This window comes from Rhinolophus sinicus, chromosome 8 (genome assembly GCF_057876585.1).
Source record: "Rhinolophus sinicus isolate RSI-liver-muscle chromosome 8, RSI-T2T, whole genome shotgun sequence".
NCBI lineage: Eukaryota > Metazoa > Chordata > Mammalia > Chiroptera > Rhinolophidae > Rhinolophus > Rhinolophus sinicus.
Genome location: NC_142508.1, coordinates 65881545 through 65909346, shown reverse-complemented (window position 1 = coordinate 65909346; position 27802 = coordinate 65881545). Strand labels below are relative to the sequence as shown.

The 27802-nt window shown below is 44.0% G+C and overlaps 1 protein-coding gene across 2 annotated transcripts in view; it reads left to right on the top strand.

Annotated features, from left to right (window-relative positions):
- Nucleotides 1-12524: 12524 nt before the first annotated feature.
- Nucleotides 12525-27802, top strand: part of CBFB (core-binding factor subunit beta) — a 49943-nt gene continuing 34665 nt past the window's right edge. The window contains exons 1-3 of one of the 2 annotated variants that reach the window (XM_019755383.3): nucleotides 12525-12900; nucleotides 13139-13225; nucleotides 17758-17874. In XM_019755383.3, coding sequence (XP_019610942.1) covers nucleotides 12823-12900; nucleotides 13139-13225; nucleotides 17758-17874 — 282 coding nt within the window. In that variant the 5' untranslated portion in view covers nucleotides 12525-12822. The remainder of the gene's footprint in view (nucleotides 12901-13138; nucleotides 13226-17757; nucleotides 17875-27802) is intronic. The other variant, XM_019755386.3, reaches the window with a different exon arrangement.

Genomic DNA, 27802 nt, shown 5'->3' with positions numbered 1-27802 from the left:
GTCATTCTGCAATCTGGCCTCTAAGGACACCCCACCGCAATAGTGGATCAGATGGGGCCTCAGTCTCCACCCAAAAAAACAGGCTTCCAGGTGACTCAGGGGAGGAATCACCTAGCATTAAATACCAGAATCTCAGCTTCTTATCCCTAAGAATGCTGCACCAGCGCCACCTAGCTGACCTGGCCAAGTATTGGATGGGACCCACATAAGTCCTAGGCACTCCACTGAGGTCCCTGGCCTGGCACATCTACTTCCCATACGAGCCGATGAAAGGTTGTTTCTTCCCCAGGGAGAGGTGGCTGGAGTGGAGCCAGCTGTTGGCAGGACCAGTCTTTAAGACTCACACAGAACTGGACAAGTTACTGCACAGCTGGGTGGAGGTTTCTACATGTGACTGGCCCCCAGGCCTGGCAGGTGGACTCACAGTCTTGTCTGCCTTCTCCACCACCTCCCAGCTTGGTCCTTGCTTTGAGTAACACATGCTTAGTGCACACAGCTAAACCAACCTTGTCAGAGACTGGGCAGCAGAAACAAGCAGCTCCATCACATAGACTGGACCCTATATTCCTGTTGAAGTGGCTACTCACAACCCACAGGGAGGCTGGCAGAGTGAGGCAATGAGAAGAGGAATGTTGTCCAAAGAGAGAGACCTGGTCTCCAGAAAGACGGAGCTACTGGCAGCCCCTACTTCCCTGGTCCTGCCTCTCCTGTCCTCCCATCCATGTCCCTCATCAATGGTGGATAGCGCTTTGGGGAGCACAGACGGGGAAGTGCCCAACAGAAGGGGCACCACTTGAGCTGGACATCAAACATGAAGAGTTTGCTGAGCAGAGGAGAAGCCATTTGGCAGAGAGGACAGAGGTATAGAGCCTTGGAGGTGGGAGGCAAGGGGCCATGTGCAGCTGGAGTGAAGGCTGGCTGGGAAGAAGACGGCTAGATGGAAAGGAGGGCCTGGGTTAGTGTGGGTGAATCTGGACTTTATCCTGAGGGCACAGGGAGCCAGGGCAGGTTTTAAGAAGGGCAGTGACATGGTCAGATTTGTGTTTTCTATCAGTCCCTCTGGCCAGAGTATGGAGGATGAGTTGGAGGAAGTGTGAAGAGGCTGGGGCAGTGTCCTGGCCAGAGGTGGTGACAGCCTTCACAGGGCAGCAGCCCTACAATGGGAGGAGGGGGCCTACTCAAGAGCTGTTTGGGAGGCAGAACAGAAACTGAGCGGAGGGTGAAGCATAAAAGACAGGGAGGTGTCTAGAGGACCCAGATTTCTGACTTGACAGCACCAACAGGATCTCCAACAGGAGCAGGGAACCTCTCCCCAGGCTGACCCACTGGGCAAGGAGCAAGGCAGAGGAGTGGATCCTGGGGAGACCAACATGCCTCCCATCCCTGGACCCGAACCTCCATGTCTGAACACACACACACCACACTGCCTGGATTTTCCTTTTGGTTCTATTCCCTCATTGAGAAACCTGGGTTGAAACCATTCTCGCACTACCACAGCCTTACTGGGCCCAAACCCTCATGGTGGTCACAGGTGCCTTCAGGAATCCTTTAGGGTTGCAGGTCACCTCTATGTACCGCAACACGTAGAAACAATACAAATGGGTGCACCTCAGCGAGGACTGTACAAGCACGTGCCAGTGCGTACACATGGGAACCCTCCACTGCCGGTGAGTACTCAGTCTTCAACCACATGCCATCCCACGCTGCCACCCCACAGCCACGCCCAGGCTCAGCCTTCCTTGCCCAGGTGATGGTCTGGTTCCCAGGAGGTACCTTCCTCTTGGGCTCTGCTTCCAAGTACGATGGCTCTGAGTTGGTGGCCTACTAGAGATCTTTCATACCCCAACATCTAAGCCCCCAAAGCAAAGGGATAGTTGTAAGGGGGGGGGGAAGCTCCTTTCAAGCAAACATTTATCTTCACGGTAACATTCTCCCTTGGATTTTATTACCCCTATTTTACAGATGAGGAAACTGAGGCACAAGACCTAAAAGTCTTGCAGAAGGTCATGACCTCGTGGTGGCAGAGTGGGAATTCAATCCAGGCTTGTCTGACTTACCTGTGGCCTCTGTCTAGATCTGGAGCAATCTCTGGGGAAGAGTGGCCCCCAGAGGAAGTATGACAGCTCCACTCTCAGGGGAGGCAGAGCCAGCAGAACATCCTGCCCACCTCTAACAAGGGGACAGGCAACCTCATAGCCACTCATCAGTGGAAGCCTGAGTGAGGCTTGGGAGCTCAGCCCCCTGGAAGGTGGTCCTAGGCAACCTATGCAGAACTGAACAGGGACTGAGGTTCAGCTGGGCTTGATTCACCCCAGTGCCTACAGGGCTCATCCTGACCTGGGACCCGGTCCACAGGTCTGACTCCAGGCTGGTCCAGGCCTGCTTCAAAGGGTCCCTCAGTTTTCCCCTCCAGCCTTTCTCAAACAGGTCTGGAGAAGTAAACTTTTCCAAACAGCCACCTGCCTGGAAGCTATCCTTTCCCAAATTAGATGGAGTGCCCCTGAGCAGGAGCAGAGGCTCAGTCAGGGCCCATCCAGGCAGCAGCAGATACCAGGATCAGAAAGGCCTCTCAAGGAAACCCTAGGACTTCCTTTAGAAACTTGAGCCTGGAAGAACTTCCATGGGCTGAGCAGACTGGATCATGGGCTGGCCCTTGCCTCCTACTGCCCTTATCCCATCCCCTAGGGAAGATACCCCTCTATTGTCTGGTCCTCCCCAGGTGGCACTGCTGGATGAGATGGGAGGGGAGGGCCCACTGCCCTGTCTCCACCCTGTACTGGCACCCCCTGAGGCCACCCAGAGTCTTTCCTAAAGCCCCAGCCAGGCCCTACCTCTCAAGGAGCGGTTCTCAGAACTGGTTGATCTTGGTGAAGGCCCCAAGACGCCTCTGTGGCTTTTCCCCAGGCCACGGCTAAGACGAAGGGCCCAGTACAAAGCTGGCGTTGGAACAGCGCACACACGTGTCTCCTGAGGGCCCCTGAAGCTCAGCTCCTGCGGAGCTTCAGTCCCCGCTCCGGAAGCGGCGCCCCTTCCTCTCCTTCAACACCCCGCGAGTCCCCACCCCCAAGTAGCAATTACCGGCCGAGGTGGCTGGGGAAGGGCCAATTAGTGCGGGAGACGCGGCCCCTGCGCTGTGCCGGCGCTGACCACAGCTCCCGCAGCGCCGCCGCCGACGCCTCCAGCCCCCAGGCTCCCGCCGCCGCCTTCCATGCTTGGCCGACAGCTCTGGCTGCCTGGGAGCCCCGCGGGACGCGCCATCCGGCCTCCTGCCAACTGCCAGTGATAGATCCAGCCGCCTGGCGCGGGGCCACATCCCCGGGCGGACGCGAGGGCGCCTGGAGCTGAGTTGGGTGGTTGGGGCAAGCAAGATGGGGCCTCTCTCCCTGTGAGGACTCCTGTACCCTAACAGCCTGCGCCCCGAACAGACGAGGTGGGAGCGGGCCAGCACCAGTCTCCGGCGATTGAGAGGGCCAGCTCTGCTCAAGACCTTATGCTCCTCCAGAACTGACTGTCAAGAAAGTCAGCGGGTAAAGAAGGAAACAGAAGCAAGTAGACACATGGCCAGACAGGCACATGGACAGCGAGCCAGGGCAGTACTGGGGCTGTTCATGCTGGAGAAAGGCAGTACCTGGACACGCAGAAAGTGACAGTGGGCAGGGATGTTCCTCATCCCAGATGCATGACCCCTGAGATCCCCTGGGGGATGATGGAAAGGGTCAGTTGGAAAGGCTGTGGGAGCACTAAGGAGATGACCTAACTTGGGCTGGGGTGGTGAGTCAGAGAAGGCTTCCCAAAGGAGTGTCTGAAAAGACAAGTAGAAAAGCCTGGAAGGAATGGAGGTGGAGAGGATACAGCAGGAGCAAAGACCTAGAGGCCAGAATTAGCCTGTTCCATCCCAGCAGCTCTGTGTTAGTATGGCCCACACAGGAAGTCTAAGAGAGGAGGAAACAGGGCCCAGAGCTGGGGCACAACACCTCTAAACCTGGGAGGGAGACTGGACCCTACCCTGAAGCACTGGGGAGCCATGGGAAGGACATATCCTGGCCAGACTTATCTTCCAGAAGAATCTTTGAGGTTACAGAGTACAGAGTAACTAGAGGAGGAGAAAGTAGAAGCAGGGAGACCGGTGGAGGGCACATGCAAAACTGGATAATACATCCTTCATGGAACAGGGCAAGTAAGTTCATAAAGCAGACGGAAAGGACTTGCTGACAATGAGGGGAGAGAAGGTAGAAGCTGAGAGAGATTCTTGGTGTCCTGTTGTTCTAAGGAGTTTCTGGGCCAAAGCAGGAGGTCAGCTCTGCCCACCCCACCCCACCCCCACTACCACCCATAGGATGGTCCCTGGGGCACTCTGGTTCAGAGTTCTCTCCCCCAGCCTAGCCCAGGAATTCACGTGATCCTTCCCCAGGGTCAGGGGGACCTCAGCCCCCACCCATTGGGCCCAGGAAAAGCCCTAAGAGCAAGTCCAATCTGTGGGAGGGATACAGGCAGGGCCAGGTGTTGCTGGGGCAGCTCCTCCACTGCCCTCTTCCCCCCATAGAAAGCCAATCAGGACAGCAATCTAGCCTCTCACCACTGACCTTCTGTAATCTCAATGATAGCTCCATGGCCACAAGGGATTGGGTTCATGCATATTTGTCTGTGGAGCAAATCAGAAGGGGAGGAAGGCCCATTCGAGCCCTGAAAGACCTCAGAGGCTGAGATCACATGGCCTCACAGAACAGAGTTCAGCATGCCTTTTTTAGGCAGAATTTGGGAGCTGGAAACTGCATGCTCCTGCCTGGGCCTGTTCCTCTGTGTGTGTCCTCAGACAAGCCACTTGCGTCTCTGGGCCTGGTTCTCCTCGCTGTGCCCTGGGAACAATGCCTGTGGTAGGACACTACTCTAGCCCAGCCCCCACCAACCGTGGTCCAGGCTCCCTCTCCACTCTCAGTCCCTTTAGCCACAGGTACTGTGGAAGAGCATGCTGGTGACCTCCCCAAGGAGTCTCTGAGTGATCATTATGGATCTCCTACTGTGAAAGAACAAGAACCCTTTTGAGGGGGAGCCTGAAGGTGGAAGAAAAACCTTTCAGGAAATTAGCACCAGTGACGGGACAATTCATCAAAAGCTGGTAGAGGTGCTTGTGGCTGATTCACGTCTCTTGCCTTAAGGGGTAGCTCTTCTGGCCTGGGGGAAGGACTGGTGTTCTCCAGGGCCTTCCAGAGACCCCAGGCCCAAGATTCTAAATCTCTGGTCCTGATGCTGGGCCTCTGAACACCTGTCGGAGGTGCCCCCATTGATTTGCTGCTCCAGAACCATGGGATTCTGCATTGCTAGGAAAGGCTGATGATGGGCAGGGGTCATGGGTGCTAATACAACTCTTCCCACTGCTGTGTGATCTCTGACATTCAGTTGGCCTCACTGATCCTCCCTGTCAGGAGAAATCCTGACCTTACCTGGCTTCTATAAGACTCAGCACATCGGGAAAAGAATAATTTTTCCAAGAGTGAGGATACAACCATATTCAAACAAACCTTGGTAGTGAGAGTCTAATGGAAAAAGCAGGGAAACAGCCTGGAAATGGAACCTATTGTACTGGACAGCATATGCCTTCCTCTCACAGCCAGCACCCAAGCATGGCAGGCAAAAGAGCTGTTGCAGCGCACATCTCCAGGGGGCACCACTTACCTGCTTTACAGTGTGAATGAGCCCCTGGATATAACCCGAGCTCCATGACTTGCCTTTTCTGGGCCTGCCACCTATACACACATTTATGCCACACGTGCCTCAGTGAAGGCTCCGATTAGCTGACTGCTCGGTCACCACCTAACCCAAAATATCCAGATTGGGTAGTCTTTACAGCCCAACATACTCCCTTCAGCCTATCTCTGAGTCCATCTCAATCACCAACATTACCTAGGTTGCAAGGCATGCTGGGAGCTTCCCTTGGACAGGAGGGAGCAAGATGAAGTTAGCATAAGGTGGGACTAGGGAAGCTACCAAGATTGTGAGGTGCCTTTGAGGAGGTTGGGTTCAGTCTCCAGGGCAGGCATTGGTGAGGGGATGCTATGGGGTGTCATTCGACCCAGTACAGTCAAGAAAGGCTTCTCAGAGGCCTCTGGACCCACACTTAAGGAAAGAGGATAAATGTATTTGGCTGAGAAAGAGGAGAGAAGCAAGCTAGAGAGAGAAAGTTAGCCAGGGCTGAAGGTGAACTCCTTGCCCATTCATTCAGAAGTATCATGTAGAAGAAGAGATTTATTGTCTCCTTTATTCATTGTTCTTGTGTTCCTAGAGAGAAGGCAGTCTGGTGAGGTGGCATGGGCTAGTAATTCTGAATGCCTGTTTACAAGGCAATGTTACAGCATGATGGGATACCCAGCCTGCCAAGATGATTTAGAGCTTGGAAAATTTGGGAAAGAATCCAAGAACAGGGCACGGTGTCAAGGTATCATCTACAGGGACACAAAAGGAGAGAAGGTAAAAGAGGATGCATTTGGATTCAGGAGTCGATAATGAGCCAGAAGTGCATGTTGAATTATTCAACCTCCTTTATTGATCCATTGATCTCTATCTGCAGGTTTTGGTTTATTCTTGGTTGGCATTTCCTGTGTCTGAGACACTGACAAGAGAAATGTGGGGAGTAGGGCACAGATTTTTAAGACTCAGGAAGAGGGAAGAGGCAATATCAAAGAGAAATTTGGCAACAGGTATCAGGAACCTTAAAATGCCCATACCTTTTGACATGGTGGTTCTACTCTGGAAATTGACCCTAAAAACACTATCCAAAACTTGTAAGAAAAAGCCTTAAACACCATGATGTTCGCAGAAGCCTATTTTATAACAACGAATAATAGGAAACAACTGAAATAAATGTCCAACATTAGGGGATAGGCCAAAATGCCATTAGGAGTTTTATATGATTACATGGGAAAATATGTATGCCATAGGGGTAGGTAACAATGGAGCATTCAAAACTGCACCTATAGAATGTCATAACTATGCGAAGAAATGTGGATGGAAGGAGGCCAAAGAAAATATACTGAAATGTTAGCAATGATTATTTTGAGGTGGTAAGATTCTCTTCTTTCTCTCTATTTTCTACCAAAAATATGTACAAGTTTTAAATAATTAAAACAAAAGTTAAGGGTGGGGTGAGAGACACTGTTATGAAGGTTGCGCAGTAGTAAAATAAACATAAATTAGTGGGGAGCCCAATCCTCCCAGAACCCAGAGTGTTGCTGCGTCCTAGGTGTGCTGACCATCTCCATGGCACATCATATGGACCCAAATGATAGCATGAGGGGACAATGTGGGGCAGTCACACTGTGGAGGACAATCAAAGGCCCCCGAACTCATATTTAAAGAAAAAATATGAGTTTTTCCAGCAGAGAAAGTCATACTAGATAGAGGGAACAGTTAAGAGCAAAGGCCCTAAGACATGTGGGAAATGCAAGTAGGCCAGTATGGCTTGATTGCAGGGTGCCATGGGGAGAGATGATGGGAGATGAGATTGGAAAGGAAAGTAATTATTGTCAGGGGGTCATGAATGCTGGGCTGAGGGCCTTTGCCTTTCTGCCACAGGCAAATTGGAGACTTGGGGGGAGGGGCTTAGGCAAGAGGGCAGTGTGGTTAGAGCTCACCACTGTCATTCTCTAGCCCCCTAGTCTAGTCTGCTTCCCATCACCCACCAGAAACTTTGAGTGTAGTAAAGGGGAAGGGGAGCAGTCCAAAGCAGCCCTCAAAGACGGTCGGCCAGGCCTCCTGACCCCAGCCTGGCCCTGTTCCCACCACATCAGGCTTGGTACCCATCCCCAGGCACCCAGACAAAACCCTTGCCTCCTATGACAAAGAGGCTCATTTGGAGCCTGGGCAAGATTTGCAAACGTCAAACTTGTAATTACAAGGATGAAATCATCTGGTTCCTTTTAAGCAAACGGGTTTATTGATCCCGACACTGAAGAAATGTTCTTCTGGGGAAACTTGCTCCTCTCCATTTTCCTCTCCCTCTGGGATGGCTGAGCTGGTTGGGGGAGGGTGGCAAGAGAGCTAAGAAGAGGGAGAACCTCCTGGGAGGGGGAATCCTTAAGGGCCTAAGGGTGACTTTTATGGTATATAAATTCTATCTCAGAAAAGAATTCTTTAGGATTCTGGAAACTGCCTCATTCAGGCAGATGACATCCTTATCCTGTACTTAGACCCATCTCCATCCAGAAACTAGAAGCTGGATAGAGCTAAGGCTTTAGGCACTGTGCCAGCCACTTATTTCCCTTCTCTCCCACCCCCTTCAAGTCTCCTTTGTGGCTCCAGATCCTATTTCAGCTTCAAGATGGTACAATATTTCCTCAGTAACTGAAGGGAAACTGTTTCCTTAGGAAAAATGAACCAGAGGCTCAGGGACCTGGGAGGACCTCACTCTCTTCAAGGAGAGGCACATGTAGGTGGCTGGGTCACCAGACCTGGATAAAGTCATCCTTTCTGCTGGAGTTGAGGAGACAAGACGTCTGGGCCTTGATCTTTCAAGTCAAAAAAGGACAAACAGTTGGACTTGGAAGCAGGAATGCACAACCATCAAGGGCAAGAGCCACATCCTGCCAGAAGGCCCACAGTAGGACCACTTCATCCAACCTGTTGGGGACCTTTGGGAGCATGATAGGGAGGAACAATCCCAGCCACAGCTCTTCATGAGCTCAGTTAGGGAGATAAGCAGGACATTTGGCATCTCCAGCAGCAGAGGCCTTAGAATGGAATGGTTAAGAGCAAGACCCTGGGATCATCAGCCCCTCTGAGCCTCAGTTTCTTCATCTGTAGAATAGGGTCAATAATACCAAACTTGCAGGGTTATGGTAAGGAGTGAACAAAGATGATATACTCCAATGCCTTGCCATTTTGTTATTTCAATGGGTCAAGGTCTTATCACTGTCCTATGGTCACTTATTTACCTTTTCGGAATCTCTATTTCCTCATTTGTCAGATAGGGACAAGAAGACCTGTCTTAGAAGGTGGTTGTATGAATTAACTGAGACAAGGGGCATAGAACCACCTAGCTCACTGTTGGGCCAGAAAATTGAGGGTTCCCATCCCCTCCTCAGTGTTACTGTGCATTTTCCACCCATCCATACAATATCAGTCTGGGAGCAGCTGCCCTCCCAGGAACTAAGAAAGAGGAGGCCCTGGCTCCAGGCAGTGAGGCTTCAGAGAATTCAGCCAGATTTTGGGGGCAGGGAGGGTGGTTTTAGGCAATGAACCCTCAGGCTTTCATCTGTGGACCCTCCTAAAGCCAGCTCTTAGCAAACCCCTCCATGGGGTGATGCCTGGATCAATCCAAACCCAGCTGCACAGAAGCACAGAGCTAAATATAGCTGACATGGATGAAATTTTTCTTTATTAATTTCCTTTAATTCAATTTTTAAAATAAGTGAAAATATTTTAGTAACGACAACAAAAAAGGCACACAGAGGTCAGCTGAGGAGATGGCCTTCTTCAGCCTCCGGCTTGTTTCCCAGTTATCCTGGCCGGTTGGATGCCAGACAATGCCGAGTGTGGGTTACCCTGTGGCCTGGAGTTGCCACCGGCTGTCTGTGGTGTTGCTGTTCTGGGTCTGCCTGGCAGGCTTTCTCATCCCTTTCCCTCAGGACATCATTTCCCACCCTCATGTGGCTGACAGAGTACTCTGCCTTGTTCCGTATTCCTACTCCTCCTGCTCCAGCTCCCTTGAACATAGAAAAGATTTGTCTTGGTCCTGACCTTTTCCTTGTCAAAGTTCCTGGTGTCTGTCTGGACATCTAGGTGTGGGGACAGAGCCCCAGAGAGCAGTTTCCAGGCTCTCGGCCTCACATAGAAAGGTGCTGGCTCAGCTAGTAAATGGCCATCAACTGTGATTGGATGGCCATCATCTGTGGCTAGTTGGCTGTCAGCTGTAACCAGTGAGCCATTGGCTACTAATATAACTGCCGTGGCTACGCTAGCAAAAAATGGGGGCTAGCAAGAAGATGGTGGCTGAGCTAACAAGAGGTGGAGTGAGGGTTGCGGATCGTGTGGCTCCTGTTTCCTGTTTCTCCAACCCAGCCGCTAGCGAGACTATAATGGTATGACTCCCCTACCTATGGCTCCGTGGGTGTTCCCTTTTGGCCTCACCATATCCTGCGTTCTTACGTGGGGAGCGGGACCAGAGACCCCGCAGGCCACCCCACGTGACACATGGTGCAGCGAGCAGGGTCTCCCGCACGACAAATGGCGCAGTGAGCAGGGTCCCCCACACGACACTAGGCCACTCTAGTGCTGGTTCAACTTTTATTTATTCCATATTGCCCATGGCAGAAACAATTATTACTGGAGTCCAAAGACCAGAATCAGCTGCAGGTCTGTGAGCCCTACCTGGTCCCATTGTGGAGTAAGTGTGCCGCTGCTGCCTTATGGATTTTTTAGAGACAGGAATGGAAAGTTTTATACAAATGTCTACCTAAACCGAATATGATGGTGCTGAATGATATCACAGGGGATATCCTTTTTTCCTACCGTGGGGGCCAACAGCACAAACTGCTTCCCTGACCACTGGCCTTCAGACAGTCCTTATTGAGTGGGAGCAAAGTCATCGTCTTCCTCTCATTTAACAATGTCTGTGTTGTCCTAGTGTCCAAAGGTCTTAGCTGAACTGGGAAGACTTGAAATAGAGGCAGCAGATGGATGAAAGCTTCTATTACTGTGAGTGACTTAGTTCTGCCTTGGTGCTTTGAGGTAGAGGTTGCCTCACTCACCTCTCAAAATAAGTTGCAGATGTTTTAAGACTGGTTTTGTCTGCACTTTGCCTGTGCTGATGTGGAGTTACCCCTCCAGTTTCACCAGAGCCTTTAGGCAGCAAAATAAAAATGACATCCTTTGCCAGGTGTAGCTGATACAAACTGTTCAGTGGGCCCACAAGGCATTTCCCTCCTTTGGGTGAAACTGCTCTTCCCCTCTTTCAACCATTAGGTTGTCTCTGAGGCTGCCAATCCCAGGCACCCAACCCCTGAAGGAGAGCATGTGACATAAGTTGGCCAGGTCATCACATCTGTCTGGACATGGTGATTTGGTAGAGGGCAGAGTGTGACTCAGACTGGGCCAGAGTCCTTCCCAGGAGTTTTGAGACTTGGAGATGGAGAATGGCTGCTCCCATTCTCTGCCAGGAAATGAATGCCATCAAGAGAGCTTGAGAGAATTAAGCAGTAGAAGAAATGGAGAAATGCCCTTGGAAGGAATTGATTCTATGTTTGCTATTCAGAAAGAGTGTATTTGTTAAAACCACCAGCCTACAGGTTTGACTTTGCTGAAAATTCCTTCCCTGAACTCCGGAGATGGATCACTCTCTGGATCTTAGTTAGGGTGACCAACCATCCCATTTTGCCAGGGACTGGGTGGTTTCCTGGGACATGGGAGTTTTATTGCTAAAACCGGACAGTCTCAGGAACACCAAGACAGTTGGTCACCCTAGCTCAGTTCCATATCTGTAAAAATGAGATTGGACTAGACAGGGGTAGGAAATTCTGCCAAACCCTGCATTTATGCAGACATTGCCAATTGTTCTTGGCACTAATTCCTGTGAGTTTAGGTGTATCTTCTCAATCCTTTGCAATATGGCCAGCTACTGTCAATCAGAATTGACAACATTTGCCATCCTTGGACTGTTTTTGACAAGCTGGTATTTTAAGGATGAAAATTTATTGAGGACCAACTTTGAGTCCAGGTCTGTCCTAAATCCCATGTCAGACTCTCCAGATTGGGCTAAATGACTTTCCTAGAACTTGTGGATATTGATCGCACATTTGGGTAAATATACGGACTGGCATTTGGAGATATATATATATATATAGCTTGTTCTTTAGAAACTTAAATTTATTGAGTGCTCATTATGTGTTAGACGTATATAAAGGCTCTCACGCTAACACTGTGAGCGTGTGTCTGCATTTTGGAAACATGCAAACGGAGGCTTAGAGGTCCAGTGCTTGTCTAAGGCCCCTGCCAGCAGACAGGAGAGTTGAGTGAGATCCCATCTAGGACGCGTCAGACAGCAACAGCTCCGACCTTCCTATCAAGATGCAGATTCAGTGAGATGCTTTGGTCTGTTTCCACCTTTAGTCTTTGATATGCACAGCTTACACCCCTCCCCATCGGTTTAGGAACGCCAAGTCCCCAAGGACTTAAATTTCCTGTCTTCAAGACACAATTACTCCGCGCTGCTGGGGAGCCAAAAAGTTCCAGAGTCGAAAGAAAGACCTGCATGGGCCTCTCCATCTCTAAGGACCGGGCAGATCCCCACAGGGCGGTGCACAACGAGTGGCCCGTGGGCCCCCAAAGGGAAGAGGGCCGCCCTGCAGGAGCTCAGGTTTGCTGCAGCCCAACGGCCCCGCAAGCTGGAGGGCGACGCATGCGCGGCGCGGGTCGCGGAGTTGTGAATGGTGCGTTTTGTTTGCCGGAGTTTGGGGCGGGCGGGCGCGCGAGGAGGAGGAGGAGGAGGAGGAGGAGGAGGAGGAGGGGTGGGGCCGACGGGGGCGGGGCCGGCGGGCTAGCGAGGTGGGAGGCGAGAGGAAGTGGCGGCGGCGGCTGGGGGCGGCGAGTGCTGGGTCCGCGCGGGCGGTAGGCAACGGCTGAGGCAGCTGCGACGGCGTGTGTTGGGCTCCAGCGGGCGGAGGCACCTCAGACTCCAGGGAGCGGGAGCCCACGCGGGCGGGCGCCTGAAACAAAGAGAAGCGAGAGTCTGGGCGCCGCGGGTGTGCGGTCAGTCGGTCAGCGCGGAGCCGGCCAGCGGGTGCCCGCGAAAGCCCCGAACCCGGCCGGCCGGCGCGGCCTCAGGGCGGGAAGATGCCGCGCGTCGTGCCCGACCAGAGAAGCAAGTTCGAGAACGAGGAGTTCTTCAGGAAGCTGAGCCGCGAATGTGAGGTGAGGCGGGCGGGCGGCGCAGAGGCCGCGGCGCGCCCCGAGTGGGCCCGAGCGGAGAAAAGTTTGGGCGGCGCGGCCCCCGGAGTCCCGCGTCGGCGCGCCCGCCGAAGGGCAATCTCACCCGGCAGCCGCCTGCCCGCAGACTCTGCTTGCCCTTATCGGCGCCGCGCGGGGCGGGCGGGCGCGCGGGCGGCGCCGCGGATTTGGCTCCTGATTTCTGGCCGTCTCTGCCTTGCAGATTAAGTACACGGGCTTCAGGGACCGGCCCCACGAGGAGCGCCAGGCGCGCTTCCAGAACGCCTGCCGCGACGGCCGCTCGGAAATCGTAAGTCGGCGGGGCGGGGGGCGCGGGGCATGAAGGCGCGCGCGTCACTTGTTGCGCTGGGGCCGCCGCGGACTCCGCGGCTCCCGGAACTGAGCGGGCGCCGTCTCACTTCCTACTCGGGATTCAAAATGCGAAACCAGACACTGGCGGGCCGCGTCCTCCCGCTGAGACGCTTCCCTGTGGCCCTCGGCGGGTGGGTATGTTTCCCAGACACGACTCGGCGGCTTGCCGCGAGTGGAACTCAAACCAGAGGCCAGCTAAACAAGAAAAAGTTGTTTGTCGAGGCAGTGATACGAGTAAAGGGTCGGGGTGTTTGTAAAGAAAACACTCAAGTTTCTGACTCCTGGGCGATAGTTTGTTTCTGAGACGCTAGACTTGTTGGTACATCTATGCGTGAAGCTCTCTCACGCCCAATATAGCTGAGAATAAATCTTTACGCCAATATTATCTATTGTCCTAATTGAGAATAAAAGCCCTTAAGGAACGTGCCCTGTTTTTTTCTTAAAATGTTAAACCTCAGGAGAATCAGAAAGAAACCATGATCGTTTTCTTTTCTTTTCTTTTTTTTTTCAAACCTAAGAAAGCCCGTTGGTGCAGCATGGATTTGCGAAAACCACATTTGATCTTGAGGCTGTGTTTTAGGCCGTGATTTAGGTGGTAGGTGCTTCGCCTCCACCAAATCTGATATTAAAAAATTTCAAGTGTTCTAGTGCCTCTCATCTCCTTTTGGTTTGTCCTATTGGAGTTGCTAATGCGGGAATGAAGAAGCCAAAGAGTGGGTAGGAAGAAATGAAAGAAAAGTTGATTATTTATTTAAAAAGAAATAGTTGAAGTGCTGTATAATGGAATCCAGTTATCTACTCCATGAATTGGGCCCAGTACATTTGAAGACTTGAAAGCGACAGTGCAGTTTGAATATGGGTTAACAATAGGAAGACATATTGGAACGTTTACTTCTCCCTTCTCCTTTCTAGAGAATCTACTTATTTTTATTGAGATATAAGTCACGTACCATAAAATTCTCCATTTTCATCACTAAAATCAAATTTATTTTTAAAGAATATAAATATATTGATATTTCAAATGTAGGCTTTTTAGAATTGTATTACAGAAAAGGAGAAGATTCTGGCCAAATTTATCAGGAGCTCTAGAATAGTTGGTTGTTATCGCATGTTCTGAAAGATCTTGGGACTTGAGCCATGCCCACTGCCAAGTTTCTTGAGTAGTTGTAATAGTTATTACAACGTGTGAGAAATATATTTTGGTTTTGGCACTGAGTGGTAGAAGAATCATTCATTAGTTGGCCCATTGATTATATCATTCTTTGGGTTTCCTTTTGCAAAAGGTGGGTGATATACCAGTGGATTTGCTGGAGGTAATTGATGTAAGTGTAAAAGATAAGGTAGAAAGTACTGTCAGGACTTTTTAAAGCTGAGGGGGGTTTTTTTTGGAAACCTAGTGAAGCATCGCTATTAGGATTTTTCTGTCGTATCAGACTTTACTGCCTGTAATTATGAACTAGGAGTATAATTCAACCCACAGTATATCTGAATTGCTGTTCTATAATATTGCTGTAATATAGCAGTATTATAGGTTGCTTGTATTTGTCATAAATTTCTTTCCAGGGATAAATCAGACAGATGTTCTAGGCCTTCCCCTCTTCCCAATATCTGATCCTACAAATTTTAATAGGTTCTTAATATCTAACAAGTATTAAAAGTTGAAGGTAGATAGAATTCTGTGTAAGATTGGCACTTAAGACAGCATATATGTCTTCATTTGTTAAGTAATGTAACTATTTGTATTAGGGAAAGAGTTTCACATTTTCCCCTCTTTCTCATTTCCCCCCTTTAATTCAGTGTTCTGCACATTTAAATTATAGTATTCTTAGTTCCTAGAGGGTGGAGGCCACATTAATTCTGTGGTATATTCATTAATACATTCCCTTCTATGCAGGTACTTTGCACAGTGCCTTTTGCGTCATAGATACTTGATTAATTCAATTTAGAGGTTATTTAATTTAATGCCTAAAATTTATCTTTTGACATATGAACAGGCAGTGGCTTTTACTTATTTGGTTGTGGAAATGGATGTGGAAAAGGCATTCTTTGGCCTCTATTTTGACAGCAGTTATATACAGTAAAATATATCCAGAGTTCCCAAAGCTATTCCCAACCCTTTTTTCTCTTTTTATTCTGAATATCTCTTTAATGTATCAGTTGAGGTTAATGAATTTAGATGTGATGTTAGTGAATTTGTATTTAGATGTAAAACAATTTAAGGGCTGTGACGCTCATCTCTTCTTACCCAGAGTCCCTGTCATAGCACAAATAAAAGTGATGATGGATAAGGGGTAAAATCTATTTGGTAAACTCTGATTCATTCCCTATGTGAGTTCTTGTAATAAAAGTGTTGGAGATGTCTTCAACATTAAGGATTGATAAAAGAAAAAAATACTAATAACAGGTATGGTGATTTTTGTGAGAGCAGTAAAAACTATATTTTAATTCTGAACATGGAAGGATAAAAGCTATGTTGGATTGGCACAAGGTGTGTTGTTTTATAATTTATGAAACCTACAAAATACAATTGGGACAATCTGGAAATTTTACACATGAAATACTGATACCAGTGTAGCATTTTTATATTTCAAACAGAGTTTTCCCAACCCTTATCTATGTATTGGTATTCCACTAAAAAAAGAGTTCCATGGTCAAATAAATTTGGGAAATGCTATTCTAGAATGATGTGTTTTTTATCACTTCTCCTGTCTCAGAGAGAGGGGTCTTGATGAGGTAATGGGCATAAAGTGACAAAGCAGGAAATGTCTTCTGAGGTTGGCCTTCAGATAGGAGGTGAAGTCATGAGATCTGTAGACTGTCTTAGCACAGAGCTGATTTGGGGTACACTGGGGGCAGAAGGATTTGTTACTAGGTGAATACTGAAGAAACACACCTGGGAGATTCTGACACAGAGCATTCATTTCATGGGCTGAATCTCTTATCTGCCACCCCTCTGGCTCTGAGAATTTCATTATCTGAGGGTGAAAAAGTTGGCTCTATTCAGTTCAAAATTATTTCTTATTTTATTTAGCAAATACTTATATAGCATTTACTTGGCACTGTTCTAAGTAAGCACTTTGCAAATATTAATTAGTGAGAAAACTGAAGTACAGAGTTAAGTAACTTGCCTCAGGTCAAATATCCTAGGCAGTTTGCCTCCTCGAGTCTGTTTTTCATTTGAACTATTGTTGGTTCATTTTATTTCACTTGATTGTTTTTTAAACTTATGCTAATAATGAGGTAAGATTATTTTAAAGTTAATATTGTAATGACATTTGTTCACTGTTCATATAAAATACCACAAGAAAGGGTATCTCAGTTGATTAGGGAAATGCTGTCAAAGATGTAGAGATTTAGCAGTTAGGTTGACAGTTGTACCTAATGGTACCAGTAATAGAAATAGGAAGTACAATTTTCACCTCTAAAGAATCTAAGCTGTTAATCATCAGGGTAACTAGTGGATAGTTGAGTCAGCTAATGGCTTTAAACAAATTGCCGAAAATGTGAACCCCTGGCTTTCAGATGAAGACTCTGTGCTTGAAAATATGCACGTTATGCTTTAGAACTTTAATTCGTAAAAGAAAACAAAATCATTCTATTTTAATTAGGAAAAGAAAACAAAAAAAATTCAACAAAGAAGAGTTTACATTTATATGATGAAAAATGTATTTTTCTCAAAATGCTTTTTACTTATTTATTTTTTAATTTCCCTTAGGAAGAGGGATAATGTTATTTCCATTTTTACGTGGGGGAAATATAGTTAATTTGCTTAGGGACTACATAGAATGACACTTTATTGAAATGGTTTTAGGTTGTTCTGTCTGTTGAGCTGTGCCATCCAAATCATTTATAAATATTAGGTGAATACTCTTTTGTTATAGTTAAATCCAGTTATCCTAAAGTCAGATTTTAGAAAATGCATATTTTTTTTAATCACCCAAGGTTTTAGAGAGAATGGGAAGTGCTGTGGTGGTAATGTATGTTTATCATAAGTGAGGCGGTCCTGTGTATTTTTAACATGGGCTTTAGAGCATAGTGTTTCCTTGAACAAGGGAAATTAAAATGTCTCATTTACACAACTTTAAATTGTGGTATGCTTTAAAATTCAAAATATTTAGATCTTCAGTGATTTTCACATTTAGGAATGTAAGTTTTTAAATTCAGGGATGGTTGCTTCTGGTTAGACATTAGCAATGCAAGATCCTAACGTCAGCAGAAAATGACCTGAAAGAAAGTATTGATTCCATGTCTTGATTTTATATTTAAACAGCCAATGGCAAATGTCCTCAAAATGGAATCAGATGTTTGTAACTTAATACTTAAGAAAAATGATGAGTGCATGTTTTTTACTTTTAAGTATTCTTGGTGCTGCCTGGCTTAAGACAGAAACTGATGTAAAAATAAATGACTGCCTGCATAATTTATGTAATGTCCTGCTCCTGATCCTGTTTATATTGATTTTTCTAAAAGGCTTTTGTGGCCACAGGAACCAATCTGTCTCTCCAGTTTTTTCCGGCCAGTTGGCAGGGAGAACAGCGACAAACACCTAGCCGGGAGTATGTCGACTTAGAAAGAGAAGCAGGCAAGGTAAGAAACATTTCTTTGCAATTTGAAATACTGTGGATTGTTTTATTAGAGATTGTCTGATGACTTACATTTAATAAAAAGACTACAGGTCTGATTATACAGGCGTATGGTCAGATTTGTTTTCATGTTATAAGGATATAATACAATTTTTAAAAATCACTGTCAAATTTTTAAATATCATTTCATTACTAATTTCATGTATATAACATTCACCATAGAAAGTTCTAGCCTTTAAGCAGAATAGTGTGCTTTCTTCCACATAACACTCAAAACTTAATTTCTTTAAGTGTTGACAGGAATTTTTTTTTCTTTTTTTTTTTTTCTTTTTCTTTTTTTTTTTAACTAAAATGTGTGTGACTACAGTGCTGTAAAAAAGAAATTAAGGGAAAAATGGGAAAAGGCTCTGTAGGCTTAACATTTAATATTTAGAAATAGGTCATGGATAACTTTACTTCTGTTAATATTTTAATTTAATTTTGGAAAAAACAATATGAAAACTTTGACTTGGAAATAATTGTTTTGAGAAAAAGCTTCTGAGAAAACAAATAGATGGCTTAAAATTTTTATGTTGAAAATTTAGGATGAAGATGAAAAATGTAAGTGGAAATGTTTAAGTTGACAGCCCTTATTAAAATCTATGTTAAATGTGTTATATGATTTTGGTGAAATTTTAATTAATATCTTGGACCAGTTCATCTTTTTATGTAAAAGTTGACTTCAATAAAATAAGAAGTTTCTTCAATAAAGAAAGAAATTTTTGACCTCATTCTATATTCAGTTTTTCCCATTTTCTTTGCAGTGTTTCCGTACCTGGTTTTAACGACTTGCTAAATTACTTTTCTAAGTGTCATCGTGAATAGCACAACCTATCACTATGTTTGCAAAACATAAGAAACATCTAAATATTCCTTTGAGGAACTTAAAAGATTTTTGTATTAGGAAAAGGATTTCTGATCTTGTATGTATACAATGAAGAGGTTTTTTATTTTCTTTAATTTTACAAAGTAAGGTTTGATCTTTTATTGGTGACAAACCAACTAATCTTTGGAAAGGGAGAGGGAAAATACATTACAGAATATTAAAAATGAATACTAAGTAATTTGCTTTCCTATGTATTAGCTTGTTTGGTTGGAAGATTAAAAGCAAACGTTCCAGATCTTACTATTAGGTAATTCTTATATATAAGGGAGAAGTATTAGTTATTGTAGGATTATTGCTTTTTTGTCTAATTTGGTGCATGTATGTGTGACTAAATGAACAAATTATTGTTTGTGGGGGTTTTTTTAAAGATTTTATTGGGGAAGGGGAACAGGACTTTATTGGGGAACAGTATGTACTTCCGGGACTTTTTCCAAGTCAAGTTGTTGTCCTTTCAATCTTAGTTGTGGAGGGCGCAGCTGAGCTCCAGGTCCAGTTGCTGTTGTTAGTTGCAAGGGGCGCAGCCCACCATCCCTTGTGGGAGTCGAGGACCGGCAGCCTTGGGGTTGAGAGGACGCTCTCCAGCCAACTGAGCCATCTGGCCACCCGGGAGCTGAGCAGCAGCTCATTGACTTGGCGCAGCTCGCCGGCCCATGTGGGAATCCAACCTGCAGCCCCGTTGCCCAGAGCTCATGCTCTAACCAACTGAGCCATTTGTCCGCCCCAGAAATTGTTTTCTTTGTTCAGAACACTTCCTTAAAGTTTAACATAACATAGTAGCTCAAATACTATAGACATAGACACAAAAAAAAACACCTTTCCTTTGAACTTCAATGTTAAACTATTTTAAGACTTCAGAATTGACATCTCAATGTTACTTAAGTCTTCCAGTATTTAATAACTATTAAATGGGTGTTAATTCTACTAGAAAGTATGTTTACTTGAATTAATGATATCTATTTACTTAAGCCATTGAGATGTTTTTAGTTATGTGACCAATAGTAACAAAAATGTTGGATGGCTTATTCTAGTATTTAGAAGATATGTTTTCAAATTTATCAGGAAAAGTGATAAAACTGATACAAGCTATCAGGAAACTTACACTTTATTAATATTTATTAATATTTGTTTTAGAAAGTTTTTTTCTGTAAAAGACCAGATATTAAATATTTTCAGTTTTGCAGGCATAATGGTCTGTATTGCAACTACTTAACTCTGCTGTTAGATTGTGAAAGGAGCTATTGTAAACAAATGAGTGTGGTTGTGTTCCAAGAATGGTAGCACTGGCAGAAATCAGTATCCTTTCCCTCAGATTTAAATCTGTAAATGTTTATGTATAGATCATGTATATCTCAAATATAATTTTGCCACCACCTATGATATACCAGAAGAATCTAGAGGAGAAGACATTTTAAAGCAAAAAAAAAAAAAAGGCCTCACAAAAAAACCAAACTGCTTGTATATTGCCCCATACTGCTGGAATAAATAAAGTATAGCAATAAATTTAGAGAAAAGGTACTGACCCATGTTTTCTCATCCATGGAGTTCAGGCTATGTGGTATCTTTCTCCTCCACCTTTTTTGTGGCCTCTTTCTTGTAACCATTAGCTTTTGTTTCTGTTCCCACAGGACTAGGACTAGAAGCAAAGAAAAATTGAAGGAATTTCCCCAAACATTAATTATTTGCCTCTGCTCCTTATATTGGATCACAAATTAATGTCTTTCCTTCCACATACTCTCAACTGCAGCAGCTTAGTTCTTTTCCTATCCACACCCAGCTGTGAGAAAACTAATGGTTAAGCCTTTAGAGTTAGGCATAATTAAATTCTGGTTTAATTTACTACTATGTAACTTTGGGCAAGTTATTTGACCTTTGTGATCCTCAATTGTAAAATGAGGTTAATGTATACTTCCTAGGGTTGCCCTAATGATTGAAATAGTGTCTGTAAAGTGCTTAGCCTGGTACCTGGCACAGTTATTCAAAAATTTATTCATCCAGAAGGTATTTACTGCACACCTGTTCTGTACTGAGCATTGTCCTAGGCACTTGCGATACGTCAGTAAATAAAACAAAGATCCCGCCCTGGGGGTTGTTCAGTGGAAGGAGTGGCAGAGTAGATAATATACATAATAAATAAGTTACATATTATATTACAAAATGACAAGTGCTCTGGAAAAAAAGGAAAAGTAGAGTAGGATAAGGTGATCAATAAGTAGGATTTTCAGTAGGATGGTCTGGGTAAAGAAGTTCTTATTTGAGCAGAGACCTGAAGGAGGTTATGAAATGATGAGCCATGCAGGTATGGAGGAGAGATGTTCCAGACAGAGAATACAGCCATTGTAAAGGCCCTAGAGTGGAAGCATGCACTGTGTGTTTGATAAACAGCAAGGAGGCCAGTGTGGCTGGAGTAGACTGAGAAAGCAAGAGAGTATAGGAGATGAGATCGGGGAGATGACAAGGAGCCAATTTATGTGACCTTGGTGGCCATTGTAACAAGATGGACTTTTATTTTGAGTGGAAATGGGGGGTAGTTTCAGGTTTTTGAGCAGATGAATGATATGATCTGCCTTAGGTTTTGAAAGGATCACTCTCACTGCTGGGTAAACAATAGGCTATAGGGGCAAGAGTGAAGCAGGGAGACCAATTTGACTATTAGGGTAATCTTGCTGAGGCTAGGGTGGTTGCAGTGGAATTGGTGAGCAGTGGTCATAGTCTGAATGTATTTTGAGGTAAAGCCAACAGGATTTGATTATGGATTGGATGTGAGGTGTGAGTCAAGAATGACTCCTACTTTTTTGGCTAGAGCAACTGGGAATATGGGATTGCTGTCATCTGAGATAGGAAAGGCTATGGGTGGAACAATTTTGAGGAGCAGTTTAGGACATGTGAGTTTGTGGTGGTAGCTTGTTATTGCAGCTTCTATTTTCTCACCATCTACCCTTAAGTTATGGCACTGCTTTTTCATAAATGACCCTTCATATGTTTTATCTCAAGAGTTCAGTGGCCTTTTAAAAAGAAGCAACTTTACTGAAATATAGTTTACATACAATAAAATGCACCTATTTTAAGTGTATAATTTGAGTTTTAACAAATGTGCACACCCATGTAAAAGCCCCCCACAATCAAGATAATGTTTCAGTTATTCCCAAAAGCTCCCTCATGCCCTTTTACCGGGATCTGGGAGTGGCTTGGCTGGATGCTTCTGGGTCAGGGCTGGGGCTGTACAGTCTCTGAAGACTTGACTAGAGCTAAAGGATCCACTTCCAAGCTCAACTCACATGGTTATTGGTAGATGGCTTTAGTTCCTAGTCATGTGTGTCTCTCCATAGAAAAAGAATGAAGTCACCTGCTTTTTATGATCTATTCTCCAATCACTTTGTGTCTTACTCTGTTCATTAGAAGTGAGTCACTTAAGTCTAGCCCCCACTCATTAGGGAGGGGGGAGATTTATTCACACATAGCGGTGTGAATACCAGGAAGCTGGAATTATTAGGGCTATCTTGGAGGCTGGCTGCCACAATATTCACTTAGATTTAGTGAATTCAGAAAAAATTAGAATGTCAGTAGGAAACGGAAGCTCTATATTCTCTCTGATTTGAAATACGGCTTTATGATCTAAGAAAATGGGCTCAGCAAAATCAGTCCTCTTACTCTGTCTGCCTTTGTGTTTGTAGGAATATTTTCAAACCAAGGGTCTTTAATAAGGAAGGTCCGTTAATGGATAAGTGACCATAAATAAGTATTTTTATGTATGATCAAGTCAGAGCACACAATTTATAATCTGTTATACAAGTGTATTTGAAACTTCTGTACCCTGGTGTCTAGAGAACTGTCTACATTGGTTCTTAATGAGGGTCTCTCAGAAGAGGGTTTAAAAGTGATACATTGTAGCGGAAAGAGCTCTGGATTTGAGTCAAAAGACAATCATGACTATTTTCCTTACCTGTAAATGGGATCAGAATGTCTCCCCTATTCATATACCTCATGTGAGGATTAAATGAGGTACTAGAATACGTGAAAATGCCTTTTAAATTATGAAGCTCTATCCAAAGTTAGGCTGTGTGATGATTTTGTAGGGTGAGATTATAGATAACTAAATCATGGAGTTTTGGTGCTGTAGTGTGCCTTAAATCAGTTTTACTTCAGGTAGCTGTGCAGTGGTGGAAAACCACATTTTTCCCAAGTGGTCCATCACAGTGTCTTAATAAATCCTGACAGCCAACTGTTCCTAATTCTTCCTTAATCTAAACTGCTTTCCTCTAATTTAGCTGTCAGAAGACAAGGAAAGCAAGATCAGAATTTAAATCATTCTTACATTAAATTTTTGTAGACCAAGCAACTCCTTTGATCTTTCCTCTTAGGACCCATTTCCAATTACTTTTTATTTCAAACAAATGCAAATGATTATGGTTGACCAAAACTTGTTAGTCTTGAGTGGTCAGATTAATGGTTTTTGCGTGCATTCTGTGTTTCATAAAGCCTCATTGGGATTTTGAATTAATGATTGTATATCCTTACTACATGATCCTAGTTTTTGAGTATAAAAATAAAGAATATGAAAAATATAAACTAAAAAGATGAACTTTACAGTGCTACTGTTTGTTTACCATTTTTTCTATGGAAAATGAATGTACTATCTAGTTTTACTACATTGGCCCCAGAAAGAGCTTAAATTCTGTTTTTACAGATGTTACATTCCTATTTATAACTTACGATTTTAATTGATAGATAACATAGCATATATTGAGAAGTAGTTGTAAAGTATATGTCATTAGAGTAGGTACTTTTTGATACCTTTTTTGATAAGTTATGTTTTTCCTTTCTGAACTTTTATACTTAAAAATCTTTTATCATTGTTTTTCATGACCATAAAATGGCAAAGCAAAATTTAACAGCATTTGATTTAATGAATGAGGACAGACTCTTGTTTTAAATGGCTTCTTAAAGGCTTAAAGGTCTGTGACTCTGCTTCTTCTGGAGCATTTTGCTTACTGGCCTGCAGGATCTTTGTCCCAAAATAAATATTGTGTCTGTTTATATACCATCCACAATTTGGCAGGGTTTAGAGGACTCCTTGATGTTAGCTTTGAGAAATTCTATTCAAGCTCAACAAGTTCCTTCTCCTTTGACAACCCAGTCACTCCAAATAAAAGATATCTGTGGTAAAGCTTTTTGGAATGTGATTTTCCCCAAGAGGAATTGAAGCAACTTTGTAACTAGCTTGTCAGATCTAGATTTTGAGTATTTCACTTTAACTAGAATATGAAGTATATTTTTCAGCATTTAGTTATCAACAGTTTAGTGCATAAGTAATTTGGTTTTTAAAAAATTTGTTTTAAGTATCTTGTAATAACGGAGTCATAGAACTTAGAACTAGAAGTCATAAGCATATATATATATATATATATATATATATATATATTTATTTATATATTTATATATTTTTTAAGATTTTATTGGGGAAGGGGAACAGGACTTTTATTGGGGAAATAGTGTGTACTTCCAGGTCTTTTTTCCAAGTCAAGTTGTTGTCCTTTCAATCTTAGTTGTGGAGGGTGCCGTTCAGCTTCAAGTTGTTGTCCTTTCAGTCTTAGTTGTGGAGGGCGCAGCTCAGCTCCAGGTCCAGTTTCCGTTGCTAGTTGCAGGGGGCACAGCCCACCATCCCTTGTGGGAGTCGAACCCGTAACCTTGTGGTTGAGAGGACACGCTCCAACCAACTGAGCCATCTGGGAGCTCAGCGGCAGCTCAGCTCAAGGTGCCGTGTTCAATCTTAGTTGCAGGGGGCGCTGCCCACCATCCCTTGTGGGACTCGAATTGAACTGGCAACCTTATGCTTGAGAGCCCACCCTCCCATGTGAGAATCGAACCGGCAGCCTTCGATTTAGGAGCATGGAGCTCTAACCACATGCTCTAACCGCCTGAGCCACCGGGCCGGCCCCATGAGCTAATATTTTTAAACAAAAACTTTTATTTCAGTAATTTTTAAATCCAAGAGGGAGAGTTGACTGGCTTCATGAATAAAGAAGAATGTTTAAAAATTAGGATGTCATGTCATATTACCTCCCAGTTACATTAATTTGCATACATGGTAAGTGTATTTCTGAAGTATTTGAAGATTGTATATTCTTCTTTTTCCCTTCTCTTTTTTTTTTTTTTTTTTTAGATTTTATTGGGGAAGGGGAACAGGACTTTATTGGGGAACAGTGTGTACTTCCAGGACTTTTATTTTCCAAGTCAAGTTGTTGTCCTTCCAGTCTTAGTTGTGGAGGGTGCAGCTCAGCTCCAGGTCCAGTTGCCGTTGCTAGTTGCAGGGGGTGCAGCCCACCATCCCTTGCGGGACTGGAGGAATTGAACTGGCAACGTTGTGGTTGAGAGCTTGTGCTCCAACCAACTGAGCCATCCAGGAGGCAGCTCTGCTCAAGGTGCCTTGTTCAATCTTAGTTGCAGGGGGCGGAGCCCACCATCCCTTGCGGGACTCAAGAGTTGAACCGGCAACCTTGTGGTTAAGAGCCCACTGGCCCATGTGGGAATCAAACCTGCAGCCTTCGGAGATAGGAGCATGGAGCTCTAACTGCCTGAGCCACCGGGCCCCTTTTTCCCTTCTCTTGAATTACATTATTTGCCTAGATTTATCTTTTAGTGTATAGGTAAAATTTCAGTCTTGGCTTTATCTAAATGATATATTCCAAATTAGAGAAGACATAAATAATATGTTTGAGAGGAAATCTTTAATTCTTCCTCTCCTTGCTTCTACTTTCTACCCCAGTATTTTTTTAATGATTAGTCCAAACACTGCAAGGATAAAGATTGTTGAAATGTTGTCAACTGAAGGAATTAATTTTTGAGTAGGACTGCTATATCCTGGTTTTACTGCTTCCCGCTTTCTCTTTAATTGATTTTTTTAAATCAGCATTATTGAGGTGTGCTTTACATACAACAAAATTCACCTATTTTAGGTGTACAATTCTGTAACAAGTGTGTAGTTGGTGGTGTAACCACCACCACAATCAAGATATAGAACATTTTCATAACCTCAGAAGGTTCCCTCAGGCCTCTTTGCAGTCAGTCCTCCCACTGCCTGGTCTGGGCAACCACTGATCTGCTTTCTGTTACTATAGTTTGGTTTTTTCTAGATTTCATATAAATGGAATCATACGGTATGTAGTCTTTTGTGTCTAGCTGTCACTTAACAACATGCTTTTGAAATTTATCTGTGTTGTATATATAATAGTCTGTTCCTTTTTATTACTGAGTAGTATTTCATTATGTGAATGTGCCACATTTTATTTATCCATTTACCAGTTGATGGCCATTTAGATTATTTTCCCCTTTTTGTTGACTATAATAATGCTCCTTTTATAATTTACATACAAGTTTTTTATGTATTCATTTCTCTTGGGTAGGTATGTAGTGCATGAATTGCTGGGTCATTTCATGAGGATAATTAAGAAATTGCCAAATTGTTCTCTAAAATGGCCGTACAATTTTGCATTCTCATTTCCAGTGTATGAGAGTTCCAGTTACTTCACATCTTTGCTAACACTTTGTACTGTCAGTCTTTTTGATTTTAGCCATTTTAGTGACTGCATAGTCTCATTTTGGTTTTAATTTGCATCTCCCTGGTGACTAAGGATGTTGAGCATGTTTTGTGTGCTCATTTGCCATTCGTATGTCTTTGGTGAAGTGTCTGATCACATCCTTTGCACATTTTTCTGTATCAGGCTATTATTGAGATATAAGAGTTTTTATGTATTCTAAATATAAGATCTTTGTATCAGATTGAAGTTTTATTGTGAGTCAAATTTAAAGTAAAGGTGGCCTTCACTGTGTATCTGACATTTAAAAATATATATATATCTTTATGATCTTACTGTTATTAACCATGAAAGAACAGAAAAATTAGAAATAAGTTGATACCTCTGTGTAAGAAAGAAGCAACGAAATGATTATCAGTGTTAGTTTTTAGCATGAAAAGATGAAAAATATAGTAGACATGGATGTACTTAATGAGCACACATACAATGTGCATCCATCCAGGAATCCTTTGCAAATTCATCTAGGAAACAGTAGTCATAATTGTATGGGTGGCAATCATAGGAAGAATCTTTTTCTCACAGAAAACTTTGGGCATTTTAGTAAAGGTATTTGAGGGGGGCCGAAAGAGTTTATTAACTACCTCTGAGTAGATGGGGCTCCCTTTTTCACTGTATACTTTTATTTCATCATTTAAGAATTAGAATTTCTAATAAACAGTTCTGCAGCACTGGCTATGTGCCAGGCTCTGTTTTAATCGATACATAGATAACATATGCTGATACTTTTATGATCTCCATTTTACTGCAAAGAAAACATTAGTAAATTTTAATGCTGTTTAGCTTGAGCGGGACCAGAGATTTTATTTCTTCAATATCATTTCTTTGTACTCAGTTTTCTACAGAGGATTAGAAGCCACAGACTAGCTAACATGTTCTTGATGTTATAGACAGTGATATCGTAGGGAGTTTAATTGTTACCTTTTATGAAGTATACAATGTAAACAGTTAGAATTATTATCTATCATGAGCTTTTCAGTTTAGGCTGGGCCTTCTTAAATTGTATTTAGGAACTAAGAATTTAAAATAACACTTAAAATGTGCCTTTTGGCAGTATAACTACTTTTAGGACTCGGATGCTATGCTATATTGTGTATCCTAAGAAGGAAAGGGCTGCGTCTGGGAATGGTTGGAGGTTGTGTTTGTGGATGAAGAAGCCCTTTTTTCCATGTTATACAACCAATACCTGAGCCTTTTCGTGTTTCAAAACTTCAGATTTAAGGCAAATTAATCTTCAAATTTAAATAAAAGGATAACCTAGAATATATGACTTCAACATTTCCATTAGGAGAATTTAGATGTTTTTCTTTCTTTTTTATAATTGGGGAACAGTTTGTTTTTCCAGGACCCATCAGCTTGAAGTCAAGTCATCTTCAATCTACGTAGTTGTGGAGGGCACAGCTCACTGGTCCATGTGG